General features: G+C 43.1%; 1 protein-coding gene across 1 annotated transcript in view; it reads right to left on the minus strand.

Annotated features, from left to right (window-relative positions):
* Positions 1-19297, minus strand: part of LOC137369572 (peroxidasin homolog) — a 705658-nt gene that overhangs the window by 56142 nt on the left and 630219 nt on the right. Inside the window, exon 18 of the mRNA XM_068030861.1 lies at positions 12526-12660. Within this exon, the coding sequence (XP_067886962.1) occupies positions 12526-12660 (135 nt within the window). The remainder of the gene's footprint in view (positions 1-12525; positions 12661-19297) is intronic.

Here is a 19297-nt window from a genome sequence, read left to right on the forward strand (position 1 = left end):
TCTTTTGAAGGCGGTGTCCATGCTGCTTCTCCCAACTGGATGCAGTCCCAGCAGTGGCCACCCTTCAATTGGACGGCTGCTATTGGAGGCAGGCTATTGTGCCTTAAAGGAACAGCAGAACTGACGGCAGCTCATTAGCTACTAGATTGCCATAGAATCTGGTTGGGGGTCCCCCAAAGAGCTGAGGTGGGGTTGCCCCCAGCTTTCCAGCCCATCATCAGGGTCACCACTTCCCTGACAGAATGCAGCCCATAGAGTCATTACATCACAGAAGGAGGATCTGTCCCTGCACACTTTTTAGAACTATGCCATTGTCTATATTGCCTCTCCCTATCCCTTCTGCCAAAATACATCACCTCACACTTCTCTGTATTAAATTCCATCTGCCACTTGTCTGCCCATTCTGCTAGCCTATCTATGTCCAGTTGCAGTCAATTGGTATCATCTTCACTTTTTACCACACCTCTAACTTTGGTATCGTCAGCAGATTTTGAAATTTTGTTCTGTATTCTAATATCCTAGTCATTTATATATAAAATAATGGTCCGAATACTGACCCTTGGAGAACACCACTGTCTATCATCTTCCAGTCTGAAAACCAATCATTTACCACCACTCAGTGTTTTCTGTCCTTAAGCCAATTTTTTATCTAAGCTGACACTGACCGTCCGATTCCTTGAGTTTCAATTTTATTAACCAGCCTTTTATGCAGTACTTTATTAAAAACTTTATTAAAATCCATATAAACGACATCCACTATATTTCCTGCATGGTCACAGTAACCTAATGTAACATACATGTACAAGTGCTCAGGGAAAAGCAGATACTGGGGACATAAAAGGCAGCAAATCTACATTAGGAAACTTACATGAGTAGCAGATGCATTAGAAATAAGATGACAGAAATGGAGGCTGGTATGACAGGAGAAAACCATGATGCACTAGGAATATCAGAAACATGGCTAAATGTAGAGAATGGAAATTAATTTTATATTCAGGGAGTTTCAGTGGTCAGGAAGAACAGAAGGGATAGAAAAGCAATTGGTGAAACTATAGACATAAGGGACAACAAGTAGGCAAATAAAGTTAATCCTCTGGGAGTGGGTAAACTATATAAAGAATTACTCTAGACAGAAACCTCTAATATGAAAAAATCCAATCTAACACAAAGGGTATGTTACAAACCCTCAGGTTAACACAAAAAGCAGGAGTATTTGCTCTGGACAAATAAGATGGGTTTGTGTAAACAGAAAAATTGTTTTAGTGGGAAACTTCAACCAATCAAATATAAATTGGGAAAACCAAAGTGGCTTAAAGTCAGAGTTGTTAAATGTAATGCATGGGTGCTTTATGACTTAATGCCTAAGGGAAATCACGAAAGGTAGGGATCACTTTTATCTGGTATTTATAAAAGAAATTGAAGCTATAGCAATCCTAGGGGATTGTGACCCCAGAATGATCAAGTTTTACATGATCTGGGATTTATTTGTACCAAAGATGAGGACAAGTTTTAAAACTGAAAAGGACTAAACTTAAAGAAATAAGGGATGATTAAAATAGATGCATTGCAGTAGAATGTTTCAGTAGAAGGCAAATGAATGCCTTTAAAAGAATAACAACAACCTAGTAAACAGCAGTCAATATAGTTTTAGAAGAGAAAGATCCCTTCTGACTAATCCTGGTTGATTTTTTTTTGGAGTAAATTTACACCAAAGTAAATGGCAGTAAACCCTATGATGTTGTTTAGTAAGGGGGTGAATTTCCATTGGGGTTCTCCCACTTGCCTGCCAGACTTCCAAAAGGTGTTTTGATACAGTTCCATATGAAAGGTTACTAGTTAGGCTGAATGTTTTGGTATTCACAGAAAAACTTTGCAATGGATAAGAAATTGGCTAAAGGTTAGAAAGCAGCAGGTACTAGTTAGAGGTTTAATGTCAGGATGGGAGATAATTATTGAGCAGTGTCCCAGAGCTCCTTGCTGGGAGCATGACTGTTTCTAATGTACAGCAATAGCTTAAGGGGGGAATTTTAACTCCTTTCACCTGGCAGAAATCAAGGAGTTGCAATGACAAAAACTACTTGCATTTATATGGCACCATTAACATGGTAAAATGTCCCAAGATAGTTAAGATGGAAGCAGTATAGTGACTGTACGATTCCTGCCCTTGATCATTTTAACATTTTTTTTTCCTACGAGTGGCACCCATCTGAGTCAGGCAGGAACTTCATAATTTGATGCAAATTGGGCTTCTATCATTTAGATTGAGTCCTGATGCATTTTTAAGGTCATGCTGAGTGCAGCAGTTGCCATGGCACCACATTTGGTGTGTAGAAAGTAGAAGTCCTGTCAGATAAGTTTTAAAATTTTCTTTGTGGGTCAGGAGGAGCAGTATAGGTTGGTTGTTGGTATCTCCTCTGGCAGGCAAATCCAGAGCAAGGGGTCATAATCTTAAAATTAAAGCTAGACTAGTTGGAGGTGAAATCAGGAAGAATTCTTTTATAAACCCGGCATTCACTCACCTATATGGTGTGAATGCTGGGTCAATTGAAATCTTCAAAGCTGAGATTTTATAAGGTATGGGTATCAAGGGATATGGAGCAATGTCAGGTAAATGGAGTTGAAGTACAGCTCAGCCATGATCTGATTGAGTGGTGAAACTGGTTCGAGTGCTGAATAGGCTACTCCTGTTCCTATATTCCATTCACATAGTCTGAGAGTGAAGTGAGTAAAATTCAAGGCAAGTGCACACTGAGACAGAAGTGAGAATAACTGTAGACATTTTAGCCTGTGACTGAAGTCAATGGAATAGATAGGTAACAAAATAACCTATTTTAAATCTTTGCTCATAAGCAATATCTCAGAAGATGAACTTGTATGGTGTAGGGGATTTCTTGGGGTGTAAAAAATGTGTTCAACTTGACAAATTTAAACTCAAACTGACCTATACATTTGTAACAGAAGTGAACACATGAGATGTCTAATATGTGTGACTCTTATGCTGACTATTAAGAGGCCCTTTAAGTAACTGTGTTTGTTTCCAAGCAACAGGACTAGTGCTACAATAAATACTTTGAAAAGATTTGTTTTGAATATTTAGTCACAAATGTATTCAATAAAAATTAGCATGGATCAAGGCCAAAATACAAAGCTGATTTGAATTTAGCTGGGTCAGCCAAGCCAAAACAAAACACTGAAACTAAATTTCATGAGAGTTCACTATTTTATATTCAAGATAAAATGTTATTTAGATAAGGGAGGTGGAGAAAGCAAAGTAGACAGAGGCTAGAATAGGAGAAGGTCTGAACAGGGATAGGTACTGGATGAAGTTGCAGAGCAAGAAAACAGTGAGGCTGTGGAGAGATTTATAGACAAGAATACTGATTTTGACTTTGTGATGAGAGATGGGCAGTGAAGGTTTGCAATCATAGGGGTTCTACATGAGCAGGACTTGTGTAGGTGTTTGCAAAGGGTGTAATGCAGGAGACCAATGAAGACAGTATTGGGATAGTCGAGTCTAGGGTGAAAGACATAAATGAGGGTTTCAGCAATGAAAGTGGGGAGGGAAGCAGATGAAATTTCAGAGGTGAGAGGCATGTTAATGATGCACTGAATGTGGGTTTGAACAGGAGATCAATCTTGGCAGTATCTGGTTGAGCTGAAGCAGGCATCCAGGAAGGAGAATGGAATCATAGGCTAGAGTATGAAATTTCTGATGAACTAAACAAGATGGCTTCAGTCTTGCCATGTTCTGGCTCATCCATAATTGGATTAGGCAATCAGGCAGCACAGCGATGGTCATAGAATCAAAGGGTGATCAAGGGGAGGTAAAACTGAGTATAAAAAAAGAACTCAGCGCATCCCAAAGTTGTTACGGCCAGGTCGGTGATGGCATAGCTTGTTCCCACTGATCATAGCAAATGTTTTGGTTGCTAGGGTTTTAACCTCTTCTATTTTATTTGTCAAATAAACAGACTGTGACAGGTTTTCTTGTAGGTTTAAAACAGAAGATTAACTTTATTGAACAATATTCATTCCCTAAATGGTCGCAACCGCACCCACACATGCACAAGCGGATAGCGAGGAAAAGGGTAAGTGGTTTAAAGTGTAGTAGGTGTTTGGGGTTCACGGTTAACCTGTTGAATCTTCTTGGAGGACAGTTTCTTTAAAGTTGCAGGCCTGGGTGTTTGTAGTTTTCTGGCGGTTAAGACTTTGGATTGGAGGCGGTTGTCACTTCCTGTTCTCTGCTGCAGTTGAAGTGTAGACTTCACAACAGGCCTTCTTTCTTGTTTTGGCTGGCCTTTCCACAGCCACTGGCTGGAACTCCTTTTTGTGATGTTCCTGTGTGTGTCCTTCTCTCCCTTTTTAAGGTAAAAATCTTTCACATTAGCTTCTGCTGGGAGACGCATGGTCCAGGATGTCGCTACTTCACACTATCTTTGTTTCAGAATAACCCATTCAATTCAGGAATGTCTCTTGATGGTTTCAGGATGGGTGTAATTGACACCTCCTAGCCTGGAATGTATCCTTTTGTCCTTAACAGACAGTGAGACAGTTTGAATATACAGGCCAAATCAGTCTGAACTTCAGTAGCTATTTTGCAGCTGTCATGAAGATGCCCTACCTGCTAATAATGAGGCATATTAATTTCATCATATGAACATTATCTTTAAACTGTTGTTGGAGTAAAGCGATGACTTGTTTAAAGAGGTCACCAGACATTGGCGGCACAGTGGTGCAAGGGTGGCACAGTGGTGAGCACTGCAGCCTCACAGCTCCAGGGACCCGGGTTCGATTCCGGGTACTGCCTGTGTGAAGTTTGCAAGTTCTCCCTGTGTCTGCGTGGGTTTTCTCCGGGTGCTCCGGTTTCCTCCCACATGCCAAAGACTTGCAGGTTGGTAGGTAAATTGGCCATTATAAATTGTCACTAGTATAGGTAGGTGGTAGGGAAATATAGGGACAGGTGGGGATGTTTGGTAGGAATGTAGGATTAGTATAAATGGGTGGTTGATGTTCGGCACAGACTCGGTGGGCCGAAGGGCTTGTTTCAGTGCTGTATCTCTAATCTAATTTGGCTGGAGGATATTTGCATACTAAGAGATAGTTGCCTAGGAAAAGACAATGGGAATGCTCACTGATTCATTTAACAGAGATTGGTCTGGGCAATGGTGATCCACATCTTGTTGGTGTAAGAGACAGCACTACACCACCCCACCCCACCGAGAACTTTGAAATCCACAAACCGCAGGAGCGGCTGTTCCAAATAAGGGGTTAGTCACACGATTAACCTGCTGGCCAACTTGGAGTTTTGAAGACAGTTTGAAGCCAGATGGCAGATTGCAACTGAACCTGGAACAAGAAAGCCTCTCTCCCGGCTGGCTCTCTCTTGCTTTCTCACAAATCTCCGGACCCACTGAAGTCGCTTAAACCTCAAGAGAGAAAAGACTCCTACATCGAAACAAGTTAAAGCGTGCACTGGGCCCCAATGAACAGCAAGACTTACCAGCAACCAAAGACTCCACATTGAACTCAAGGGACTGTAAATACATCCAGCTATTGCCTCAAACTTTTCCCCTTTATTCTTTCTACTTTTTCTGTCTCTATCTGTGTGTGTTTATCACGTATGCATGGTCGCATCGTGTACTCATAGTTGTTAACAGAATTAGAGTTTAAGGTTAATAAACTTCCATCTTTCTTATTTAAATCTAGGAAAACCTGTCTGATTTGATTTCTTTGCCTTGCAATTGGAAAGCAGTGAACAATGATTCACTGAGGGGGAGCTAAAAACATGGTGTTGGTAAATTAAACTCCGTTATGGTTAAACCAGGCAAAGGCTGAGAGGGAATTCCTAGACCCCTTTCTTACCTGGTCGTAACACAGCACATTGTCCACTTTTTAAAAGGAAAAATCACTTTTTATCACTCTTCAGTTTGGATTTTTATTTTCATCGCTGCACTTTTAGTGACCGTGACAAAGTGCGTTCCTTCCAATGAAGTTTAGTCACTGTAGTGATGTAGGATATGTGACAACCACTTTGCTGTTTTTGGGAGCTTGTTGTGCACAATGAGAGAATGACCAAATGATCTGTTTTAGTGATGTTAGTTGAGAGATAGATATTGGCCAGGAGAACTCCCCTATTCTTCAAAAGAGTGCCATGGGATCTTATACGTCCACTTGAGAGGACAGGCAGGGCCTCAATTTAACATCTGGTCTGAAGAATGCCCCCTCCTTCAGTGCAACATTTTCCTAGTAATACAATAGAGTGTTAGCTGAGATTGTCGCTCTGTATGTAAATGAAAGCTAAACTCATATTTGGAGATAAATTTGAGATGCAGCATATCTGAGAAATAGCATAAGGATAAAAATGGAACTTTAGGACACACTAGAGCTGGCTGTGTGGTTAATTAGAAATGGAATCATGTATGGGAAGTATCACAGAAGAGGACCTGAGGGGAGGTAATGGAGGAGGATAGTGTAGGTGACTGTTCAATGCTGCAGAGTTGAGGAGGAGGAATGATACCATACAGTGGTGAAGTCACAGAGAGTATCACTGGTAATTTTGACTGGGGTGGTCTCAATGCTGCGGGCATTTTGGAAACCAAGTTAAAAGAATTTGAAGGGGGAAATGGTGAGAGAGGTATGTAGTGAATTGGTTGGGAGGCACATGTTCCAGGATCTTACAGAGGAAAGGAAGATTTAATTGGTGTAATAGCTGGAAAGAACAGAGGCTGAAGGGGGAAGAATTCTTTTTGAAGCAGGGTGATTATAGCAGTTTCAAGTTTTGAAAAGGAGTGGGGGACAAGCAGTAGCTGAAGTGAGGGAACAGTTGATAATGTTGGGGATTATTGGTCTGATGAGGAGCAGTTTAGTATTTGAGAGCTGAGTCAGGAAGGGATAAGGGAGGACAAGTTGGATCAGACTCAGATGATGAATCTGTTAAAGGTTACAATAGAGATGAGCTCAGATTAGGAGTGAAGAGTGGCCTGTGTGTGGTCAGGCAGAGTAGAGAGACTGTAGGAGGCTGAGGCAGCTAAGTGGATAGCATCAATATTTTAGAGAAAGAAATGCATCAGCTCCTTGCATCTGGGATCTAGAAAGACCAGGGGAGAGAGCACAAAAGCAGCAATTTGTTGGGGATAAGGAGTTTTGGATTTCTTTTGCCTGTTTGGATCAGCCTAGAGTAATAGGATGAATTGACTTTGCAGAAGCAATTATTTTTTCAGTTTTTTTGAGTTGGTCCCATGATGGCTGATCAGGCAAGTCATGTGCTATGTTGGTCACGCCTACAGCTGTCAGGTTTGTGGATGTGAAAGTAACAATGAAGATTCTGGCCTTGGTTAATGGAAATTGGACTGAATCAAATCTCTGCAGTTGGTCAAAGTAATCACTATTATTCAAAATGCATCATGCATACTTGCTGTTCAAAGCTTCAGGTCTGCCTTTGATATTGCTTTCTCTCTCTGAAGAATGCCTATAATGCCCAAATTCTAATAATAAAATAGCATAACCCAGGGGTATAATGATAGGACATCTTTGCAATCTAAATTGGATATTGTCTTCGACACATACCCTTAATGTGCACTTATTCAAAAATAGATTGAAAGAGAGCTGATGAGATGAGGCCATATATTTCACAGAAAGCAAGTTACCACACAGAGTAATAGTCAAATCCATGTATTTAGCTCAATCTCTCAAGAAAAACACATGGCCCTGCATTTTTTATGGATAGAAGTACATTTGTAAAGTATACAAAAATTGAAAAATACAAAAAAAAAATACAAAAAAGAAAGAGACGAATTTCTAACTGTAAAATCTGATCTCCTATAATTTTAGCTTCCAACTCCAGGCCTGCACTTGTAGTCACTTGTTTAAAACCTGACAATCCATGTATTGATAGAAATCACAATCAGCAATTTTTTATAACTGGAAGCTGAACCATAACCCCCGTTTTAAACCTGGGATGCAAGGTGGAAATTTACCCCAATATTTATTAAGTTCATTTTGTCTGAGAGTTAATTAAGATAGCTAAGATTCTGTCCATATCCACTGTCAAAAGCAAGGCACATTTCCATCCACCACAAGAAATCAAGAAAAACAATTCTCTGTTTAATAAAGCCAAAAAATGGCAAAATAACCTTTTTATATGCAATTTTTGTCCTTTTGACTAATTCTTAACTAGAGAGTTGCACATCTACTATATTGGAGGTACAGATATTTGATACAGCTGAACATAGTGTGTACATTAATTTGTAGGGTTCTATTACTTGTTTTCAAAGCAAAAGACTGTCATACAGGCCCCCACCTGCCAAGAATGAGGCACATTAATTTCACCACATGGACATTAAACTTCAAATTGTTGCTGGGAAGAAAAGAGGGCCTATAATAAGGAATTGCTAGGCCCCTAGCCAGAAAGACATTTTTGTATACTAGTAGACAGTGTTGGAACAAAGGAACCAGACCCTGCTCCCAATACACAGAACGGACATGGTCAGACCAGTTTAGTCACATGACTACCTGGCTGTTGCAGAGTTTTGAAGTGAGAGTTTTAAATTGGAGAAACTGTGTGATTGAAGACAGAAAGCTACTGGCTCCTGAATTGAGAACATCTCTCTCCTGTCTGCTCCCATCTCCTTCTCACCAGCTTTGGAATCCCTTGAAGACATATGAACCCCAAGAGAATAAAGTCTCCTACGGTGAACAAGGTTTAAGAAGAATACTGGGCTCCAACGAAAAGCAAGAATTACATACAAGCAAGAACTACCTACAAAAGGACTCTACAGTGAACTCAAAGCACAGTAACAAGAAACTCTTCAGATATTGCCTCAAACCTCTCCACTTTATTTTTCTTCTGCTCTTTTTTGTCCCTATCTGCATGTATCGTGTATGCATGCTTGTGTGGGTGCATTGTGTATCTGTAGGATTTAACTGAATTAGAGTTTAAGTTTTAATAAATTTCACTTTTCTTCTTTAAAACTAAGAAAGCCTGTTTGTGCTCTTTTCTTTGCCTTATAATTGGAAAGAAGTGAACAAGGATTCACCAAGGGAAAGCTCAAAACACGGTGTGTTTAAAATTAAACCCTGTTATAGTAAGACTAGGTGAAGGCTGAAAGGGACCCCTACACACCTTTCTCAACTGGTCGTAACACAGACATTTTAAGCTTCAACCCAGTCTGTATTTTGATTATTGTGTATTATGATATCTTGGGCTGAATTTAATAGAGCCCCCAACATTGGGAACAGTGGTGGGGGGGCATGAAGATTGCTCTGGATGAGGCCCGCCACCAACCTCAAAGCCGGCAGGGTCCATCCCAATCTCGGTGGTAGCGGTGAGCCCTCGTGTCAGCACCTTTCCCCCCCCCACTGACGGGACCCGCATTACAATATGCAGATGAGAACTTACCATTCATTAACATTCCGGCCACTGCAATTCAGATAGCAGGTTGAGATCTTCATCCTGGCGGCTGGCATCGTGCACCTTTGGATCCCCATCTGGGGAAACGAGGCATGACTCCTCCGGGGGAGAGGGAGGAGGCACTTTTTTCAGTGCGGGAGGGGGAGAGCGGGGTCAAACTTTTGGATTGGTTGGAGGGATGATGGGAAGGGATTGAGGGTTAGAGTTTATGAACTTGGGGGGGAAATCATGTACTCAATTAAGTATTTTGGGGGGGGTGAGTGGGCAAGGATTAAATATAAGGTTATGGGGGGGGGCCGTTGGTGGGAGAGGGGATGGAAAGATTTTTAAAATTATTTTTAAGACTTTTAAATTAAATGTGCCTTTAAGATTTGAAACGGTCATTTGGGGCTCTAAGACCTTTAAAAATTACGTCAACACCTGCGCAGTAGCGATGGACACAGTTGCTGGGGACGGCTTGCCCGCCCCCTCCACATCATCGGGGGACGGGCGTCCCGGGCATGTTAACGAGCCGCCGTGTTTAAGATTATGGCAGCTCTGCGACGTGCAGCCAGAGTCTGTGGGCCGCCAGTTTTTTCGCCTGCTGCCTATTTCGGCGGTGGACCTATAGAATGCAGCCCTTTCTAAGTCGTTAAGAAATAAATTTCTATTGTTGAGATATCTGGTGCCTATGACCAGTCACAATGATCTCTTCAGTTACATGGTGTCTTACCTCAGGATGTACTTCGTTACTCTTGAGGCTGGATTTTACCAGCCCTTTGGGGATGGGCTGGGAGGTGGGAAGGTGAGTGGCATGCCTGTCATCTTACTGCCATGCCATCTTGCCAGCAGCAGGAAAGGTGGCAGATGGGCTGCTTGCCCAGAGCTCAATTTAGACACTTAAGTGGCCAATGAAGGGCCTTATCCCACTTCTGGCATTTTACCAGAGCTTGGGGCGGGAGGTGGGGGGGGATGTTGGGGGCAGACCTTCATGTGGGGAGATCACCACGTAAACCCTGGCAGCCTTCCAATGGGCTCTGGGGGTGAGGGGTCTCCTTTTCAGGAACGCTATCCCCCCCAGAGTGGCCCCTGGCAACAAGGCCCCCCCACCTCTCAAGGGGCCACCTGCCCTCAGTGACCGACCACCCTCCACCTACTTCGTGTAGCCAGTCTACCTGTCTGACTGGCCCTGGCCCCCACCCAGATCCCACTTAATCGATTTTGAGGATGCACTACCATTGATACACCCTCATCCTCCAAGTACAGCTCCAAGCTCCAGTAGTGGCCACTGCTAGCTGTGGTGCTGCTGAGCTGCCGCCCCTTTAACTGGCCAGCTGCTCTTGGGGTGGGCCACCATCCTTAATTGGGACAGCATCCTTGGTGGCAGCTGCTTAATGGGCTGCCACCGACAAGATACAGCCCCAGGTTCTGCTGACTGCTGAAACAGGGTCGCCTTCCACTTTCAGCCCAGCAGCAGGATCCCTGCCGCCTCCATAAAATCCAGCCCATAGTTTCACTTACCCTGGCCAAGTTAAAATGTTTATGACATTGTATTGCCATTTGTGGAGTAGTTATGCCTTCCTGCCTTGTCTTCCAAACAACTCTGCAGATGTTGCTTTTATCTCTGATCATCATCTTTCTGGAAGCCAACAAGAATTTTGAGCCCTGACCACAAAAGACATCCCTGATGCTGGTCCACCTTCTGCCATCTCCCTCCGTCCCTATCTTAACAATTAACATTCAGCAGTGAGATTCCCAATCTAATCTCCCCTCAAGAAAATAAAGTTGGATGCTGGCAACATCACATGGGTGGACACTAGTCCTAACTTGCCATATTTCCAACTGACAAAGGAACATCCACTCCCAATTGTTTCTTTCTGTAATGCGTACTTTAAAGGCCCTGTTCTGCTCCCACCAAAACTTCAAATCAGTAGCTGCAGCTGTGCACTTGCGGTAAATTGGGGATTCAATTCCATTTGAATTTTTTAATAATTTGTGCCCAAGCTATTGCCAAACACTTAATATCTGGGCTGACTGTGTTTTAACTGTCCTGACTAAAGTTATCAAACTTCAATGGGTTGAAAGCATTCTGTGTGATAATAAGATCATCAGAGTAAACACCAAAATTATTTCATATAAATGCATTAATAAATTTCATAACATCTTAATTCTTCACTAATGCCGTGATTTCTGATCAAAAGAAATAGCTGTAAACAGAAAGTAAAAACCAACTAATATGCGATCAGCAGCGCACGAGAAATACTTCAACTCAGTGGTTATCAATACAACTGATTTACTGGGCTGAATTTTATCAGCGCGCCGCACTCCGCGATGGTGCGCTTTGAAGTCAGAGGCCTTCCGACACAGTGCGGGGGGCTTATTTAAATGGACGGGGCGGAACTGGCCGCCCCTGATGACATAAAGGGGACAGCTGCCACGTCCCCGGCCATCACGTCCGGCGTCATTTTTAAAAGTGCTTCAAGCCCTCAGAAAAAATGTACATGTTTAAAGGTACCTCTTTGTTTCAGGGATGTATTTATAATCTGTGCACACCTGCAATCCCCTCTCCCACCATCCCCCCGCCAATGAATGAAAATTTAATTTTATGTCCCATCCACCAAAAAAATTATTTCTCATTTACGACCTTTCTCCCCCAAACTTTAATCCATTTGACCCTAAACCCTTTCCCACCATCCCCACAGTCAATAAGGATTGTTTAGCCTGCTTCCCCACCCACCCGCCCAGATAATTTGACTCCTTCCCCCTCCCCACCAGTGTCTCGCCTCAGAACTCCATACAGAGCTCCGAAGGCAAGCGGGTTGCAGCTGGCGGCTGTAAAATCGGCGTAGGACAACCGCCGTGGCCAGGTTAGTTCATTTCAATATTTATTCAGCTTATTTTAATATTGAGATGAAAGCCCCGCTGCTTGGTGGCGGTGGGGGGGGGGTGGGTGAGGCCACACCAAGGCCTCGGGCCTTCTCGGCGTTGTGGTTGTTGGCGGGCCTCTCCCGCAAGTATTTTACGGGCCTCCCCGCCACGATCCCCGACATTGAGAGGTTGGTAAAATCCAGCCCACTGACTTTGTTACCTACCATTGATACATGACATATCTTCTATTCATTTTAGAAGTGTCCTACCTGTCACCATCCCTCAGTCTTTTGAACTGAGTTACAAACAGACACATGAGGGTGGGTCCCACTCTTGTACCAGGAATTATATCTTCAACCATCAGTGCTGGCCACAGATCAATATTCTGTGGTGTACCATACAACCTGAAAAAATAAAATATTTGACATTGAACAGTGTAACGCATAAATGTTTCATGATATATCACATGATTTAAAGTCTTACAACTGGCATGCTTTCAGAGGCATCATACCTCAGTTCAAGATGTCATACATTCCTTGGACAAAAATGAACAATTAGCAGCAAAAATCAGCAATGAGATTAAATAAATAAATTACCAATTAAATAGGTTTGAATAAACCCGAACAAATTGAAAGCAGTTCAATTCAATAACTAGTGATGGATTTCACAGGCTATACAATCACCCTTAACACCCATTCTTTCCCCATTTGAATAACTACAGATTCAATTTCAATTTGCACAATATTATCTAATATGCTAAAATTGAGCATTTTCTTCACAATTACGAATCCTGAACTGATTGGTCAAATCAAATAATTTTCTGACATTGATTTGAGCTGCCATTTTGCAGCTGAATTTTGAAGCTAGCTATCATATATCCACATAAGCAATATTATACAATATAAGAATTCCATACAAATTCAACAAATTAGCTTATCTTTTTTACTCTGCATTATCTGTATATTGTAAATACTTAAACATTCTCTTGCAGAGGACTACTCTTACATTGAACCTGGAGCTCAAATTGAAATACTTACTGTGCACCCATCAATATCATGTTTGCTTATCTATCAACAGTGACTGTATTTCAAAAGTAATTTACTGATTATGGAATGCTTTGGAACTCCTTGTGATGTGGGCTGGTTTTGGGGGTATGGAAGTAAGGCAGCAGTAGTGATGCATCTCCAGTGAAAGAATTTGGAAAGAAGTTTAAGACTGCTACAGAGAGTCAATGAAGAAAGTGTTTGAATGATCAGTATAAACAAAATAATGTGATGGTGTTTTCATTATCAGTCTGTCTTTCTGTCCCCTTCTTTCAGCAACATCTCCCTCTCAAGAAAAATAAATATTGAAACTTTAACCTAAATGGAGGAAATACTCAGCAGGGCACGAGGCATCCGTGGAGAGAGAAGCAGAGTTAACATTTTAGGTCTGTGACCTTTCATCAGAACTGCACCTGGACCCCTCCTTCTGGCCTGTTACCTACACTTGATCTTTTCCTTGAGAACTGTTGGTGTGACATCAGCCCTCTCAATTTCTCCACTCCTCTCGCTCACTCTAACCTGTCTCCCTCCAAATTTGCTGCATTTCGTTCTCAGGTCTAATCCCAGTACTGATGAAAGATCACAGACCTGAACCATTAACTCTGCTTCTCTCTCCACAGATGCTGCCTGACCTGAATGTTTCCAGCATTTTGTGTTTTGATTTCAGGTTTCCAGTATCTGCAGTATTTCACTTTTAACCTAAGTGGAGGAATCATTTTACAAGTTTTTTTTTCAAAAACTATTTCCAGTTTCCAAAAAGACTCATGCTGGGAGATTCTCCACAACGCAAACCTCCAATATCCTAGGAATGGCAGCCAGAGTTGTTGTGGATAACTACCTATAGCTGACAGTGCAATGTCTTTTGGAAGACGACCCAGGTTTTTGAGAGAAGCTGAGGCCTCGATATGAAAACATTAATAAAGATGTACAAAGCAAAAAGTTATGGTATGATGAAGTATATGTCTTTATTACACAATTTGACTCCTGGATAGGAGTTGTGGGAAAGAAAAATGAGTAATGAAAAACATTTTGTGCAGTTGGATTGATTCAGTTTTTTTTGGCTTAGTAGATTTTCCTGACTTGCCATAGTTACTGTGTTCTGGTCAGTTTGACAAAATTCTACCTAAGTAGCAGAATAAAAGATTTTGTTACATGACATAATGCACCTATCATAAAATAACAGTCCAAGTGATTTACTGGCCAGGCCAAGCTTTTGGCAAAGCTGGTGCACTGGTAGACCTTAGGTGTGCACCACTTTCACTCACTAAACATGTGCACTACTGACACAAAGATTCTGGGGACAGTTAATTTGCAGATCGGTGGACTCCATCAGATATTTGCCAGGAATGCAAAGGAGGGGCAGATATTCATGGTTGGGGATACCATTCAAAGGACTGAGTGCAGAACAACAGAAGCCAAAAGGGTCAGATGGAGAAAATCAAGGCAGTTTGAAGGAGGTCTGTAAATTACACTTGATGTGGGGTGGAGATGTACTGCAGCAAGTGAGCAGAAGAAAGGAGATCTTATCCAGCACCATACAATCTTGTGCATATTTGTGCTTCCTCATGTCTGCTTCTAATTCTCCAGTATGAGAGCCAGTGGATAGCCCAGACTACTGTGAACATCACAGGACATCTGGTATTTATAATTTTCATAAATAAATTATATCATATCCAGACAATTGGAAATTGATGCAAATCTCCTTATACAAATTTCTCACTTTGTCAGAATTTTAGTTGTATGTTACGCAAGACACTGGCCCACATTTTGCATTGAATGCAACAGGGAGGCTCTCAGCATTCACCATTATTATGAAGCAAATCAGATAGCAACTGTACTTACCCACCAGTTACCCACTAAACACAGCAGAAAAATTAGGATTTGTACATTCAGGAAGTGAATTTTTAACGGCATTGTAAATCATAATGACTGCCAAACAACTTCTCTGGTATTAGAAATTTAGTTTTAGAAGTGTGGAGTCTCATTCCTTTAGAATTGAATTAGTGTTGCAGATTAAAAAAAAACACTTTTTCAATTAGTCTTTATATCTCTCTCTCTCTCTCTCCCAATCCCATCTTTCCTTCCCAATCTTGATTTCATTTTCTGTACATGATTTAAATCTAATTCATACTTCCTGGGTTAGACTCTGCGGGCTGAATTTTACCAGCCACTAGACATCAGGGGCCGTGGCAGGGGGGCCCGTAAAATACTTGTGGGAGCGGCCCGCCATGACCCCCGACGCCGAGAAGGCCTCATCACATCTTACTGGCAATGGCGAGGCCTCGGTGCGGGCCCCCTGCCGCTAGGCAGCAATCCTTCATTTTCATATTTCAATTAATTGAAACAAAATGCAAATTAACTTATCTGGTCCCAGCGGCCATCCCATGCTGATTTTACGGCTGCCAGCCACACCTCACGTGCCTTTGGAAAGCTAGTCAGCGTTCCAAGATGAGACACTAGTGGGGAGGGAGAGAGGAGGAGTGAAATTATCAGGGTGGGAAGAGGGGAGTGCAGGGAAAACACTTTTTATTGGTTGTGGGGATGGAGGGAAGGGGTTGAAGGGCAAATGCGAGAAGGTTGCAGGGGGAAGTTTGGGTTGTAAATAAAATAAATTTTCTGAATATAGGGCAATGAAAAACTCATGGGGGGCGGGGGTTGTGAAAGGGCCTCCAAATTCTAATTATTTTGTATAAGCAGATGAAAAGTCATATACCTTTAAAAATTAAAATTTTTGCTGAGGGCTTGAAGCCCTTTAAAAATGGTGCCAACGCCTGCGCGGTGGCACCAGACGCGATTGATGGGGACGGTGTGGCCCCCCCCTCTACGTCATCGGGGGAGGCTGTTCCGCCTCCTCCATTTAAAGGAGCCCCTTTGCGAAATATCGCGGGGGCTCAGCGGCGGCGCTATTGTGTCGGATGGCTGCCGAGTTCAAAGCGCACTGCCGCGACGTGCAACACGCTGATCAAATTCAGCCCTGCGTGTCTCAGTGTGGATTCTTCACTGTGGTTGAAGAGCCCCACTGTTTTTTGACCTGCCCACCAGATGCCGGAGATGGCCTGCAGAGGGTGTTGCGCTTGACCTGATGACATCAACTTTCCTCTCAAAAGCCTGTGAAAACTGTGTGGGCAGTCATCAGTGCAGTAAACAGTGAGTGCTGTTCCTTCGTCACTCATCCCAAAATCTAAGCCACTGTCAACTGTGCTCCTGCTTGGGTGAAGTGCTTGTCTCCTGCTCTAACCTTAGAAGAATGTCCTGTGATAAAGAAAATAATCAATATCTTCCTCTCTCAATCAGTTTGAGGCATTTATAACAAAAGGTTGCCATATGAAGTGTCAAATTCCAGAATGTTGACTTCACATCACATGTTGGACAATACTTTATATAGGGAATGTAAGAGACTGTTCATGATGGGAAAATAGACTAGCATTTAGGGGTCAAACGACACACATTTCTCTCTGTAATTCCTTGAAATGGGATTGTGGCAGAAATGGCAGGAAAGTGGACAGAAAAGCCTGCGGTTGCCCTCATATGTAAACTCTATTTGCCTTCTCTCATTCCCCACTCCTGACAGGACCACGGCTCCACTGGCAGCCGCTTAACTTGCCTCCCACATACAGAGGAACATGAGGAGTAAACCATTCAGTCCTTTGAGCCTGCTTTGTCATTTGAATAAATCATGGCTGATGTGTACCTCAACTCCATTTACCTGTCTTAGCTTCGAACACCTGATACCCTTAACTAACAAAAATCTGTTTATCTCAGTTATGGAAACTCCAATTTTCCAAGCTTCCAGTCATTTGGAAGAGAGAATTCCAGGTTACGACGACCCTTTGTAGTATAATGTACATAAGCTGTTGCTGGGTAGATTATGTATATAGACCTTAAGCACCATGTGATGTCACGACTCTGAACCTCGTGTGACTCTTTTTTTAATTTCCAAAATATACTTTATTCATAAAAATCTGTAAAAAAATACATTACCAGTTTCAAAGAGCACCAAGTCAAAAATTACAAACAGTGCAAAGGTGATCAGTTTACTTCAATACAATCATGAGTTGCCTCACAACCCTTCCATCTCATTTGTCATGCCATTAACATTTTTACATTTAACAGCAAATGAAAATTTTTCCGATACAGTTCGAGGGGTTTCCCATGGATCCAGCCCCTCCGTTCAGCTTGGTGGGGGGACCTTACACAGTGGTCTTTCCCGATTGGGCCTTTGCTGTGGCTGCCCCAAGCTTTAGTGCTTCCCTCAGCACGTAGTCCTGGACCTTGGAATGTGCCAGTCTGCAACATTCAGTCGTGGAAAACTCTTTGCGCTGGAAGACCAGCAAGTTTCAGGCAGACCAAAGGACATCTTTCACCGAGTTGATAGTCCTCCAGCAGCAGTTGATGTTTGTCTCAGTGTGTGTCCCTGGGAACAGCCCGTAGAGCACAGAGCCCGTGTTACAGAGCTGCTTGGGATGAACTTCGACAAAAACCACTGCATCTCTTTCCACACCTGCTTTGCAAAGACACATTCTAGGAGGAGGTGGACAACTGTCTCTTCCCCACCACAGCCACCACAGGGGCATTGTGCGGAGGGGGCGAGACTTCGGGTGTGCAGGAAGTATCTGACGGGGAGGGCTCTTCTCACCACCAGCCAAGCTACATCCTGGTGCTTGTTTGAAAGTTCTGGTGATGAGGCATTCTGCCAAATGACTTTGGCGGTCTGCTCGGGGAACCATCCGACAGGATCCACCATCTCCTTTTCCATCAGGGCCTTGAGGACATTCCGTGCAGACCACTGTCTGATGGATCGGTGGTCAAAGGTGTTTTCCCGCAGAAACTGCTCCATGAAGGTTAGGTGGTACGGCACAGTCCAACTGCATGGAGTGTTCCGCGGCAATGTTTCGCAACACCGTGGACAGATAGAACCTCAGCACATAGTGACACTTGGAGTTTGCGTACTGGAGGTCTACACACAGCTTGATGCAGCCGCACACGAAGGTGGTCATCAGGATGAGGGCGACGTTGGGTACACTTTTCCCGCCCTTATCCAGAGGTTTGAACATCGTGTCCCTCCGGACCTGGTCCATTTTGGATCCCCAGATGAAGCGGAAAATGGCTCGGGTGACTGTCACAGCACAGGAGTGGGGTATGGGCCAGACCTGCGCCACGTACAGCAACAACGTGAGCACCTCGCACCTGATGACCAGGTTCTTACCCACAATGGAGAGAGATCGCTGCCCCCACATGCTCAACTTTTGTTGTACCTTGGCTACTCGCTCCTCCCAGGTTTTGGTGCACGCCCCGGCCCTTCCGAACCATATCCCCAGCACCTTCAGGTAGTCTGACCTGACGGTGAAGGGGACAAAGGATCGGTTAGCCCAGTTCCCAAAGAACATGGCCTCGCTCTTGCCGTGGTTAACTTTGGCTCCCGAGGCCAGTTTGAACTGGTCGCAGATGCTCATCAGTCTGCGCACGGACAGCGGATCTGAGCAGAAGACGGCGACGTCATCCATGTACAGAGAGATTTTAACCTGAGTGTCTCCACTGCCTGGGATTGTCACCCCTCTTATGCTCGCATCCTTCCTAATAGACTCAGCAAAGGGTTCAATACAGCAAACAAACAAGACCGGGGAGAGAAGACAGACCTGTCGGACTCCAGATTGGATCGGGAAACTTTCCGATTCACCACGTGTGACTCAGTGTTAATGTAGATCCCTTAGAAATCAGAACCCTATAAATAAACTCCTGTTACTTTGACCCAAAGTCTACTGTCTCATTTAATATTAACAGCACACTGACCAGTATAGGGCATCCTTTGTATGAAAAAGTGCTTCAGACTTCCCTCCGAAATAGCTCATCTATAATTTAAAGATAATGTCCCCTCATTCTTGATTTTCCCCCAGCAGAAATTATGGTTTCTCTGCATCCACCCTAACAATCTTTTTAATATTTTAAAAACCACAATCAGTTCACCCCTCAATCTTCTATACCGAAGGGAATACAAGCC

Source organism: Heterodontus francisci, chromosome 5 (genome assembly GCF_036365525.1).
Source record: "Heterodontus francisci isolate sHetFra1 chromosome 5, sHetFra1.hap1, whole genome shotgun sequence".
Lineage (NCBI taxonomy): Eukaryota > Metazoa > Chordata > Chondrichthyes > Heterodontiformes > Heterodontidae > Heterodontus > Heterodontus francisci.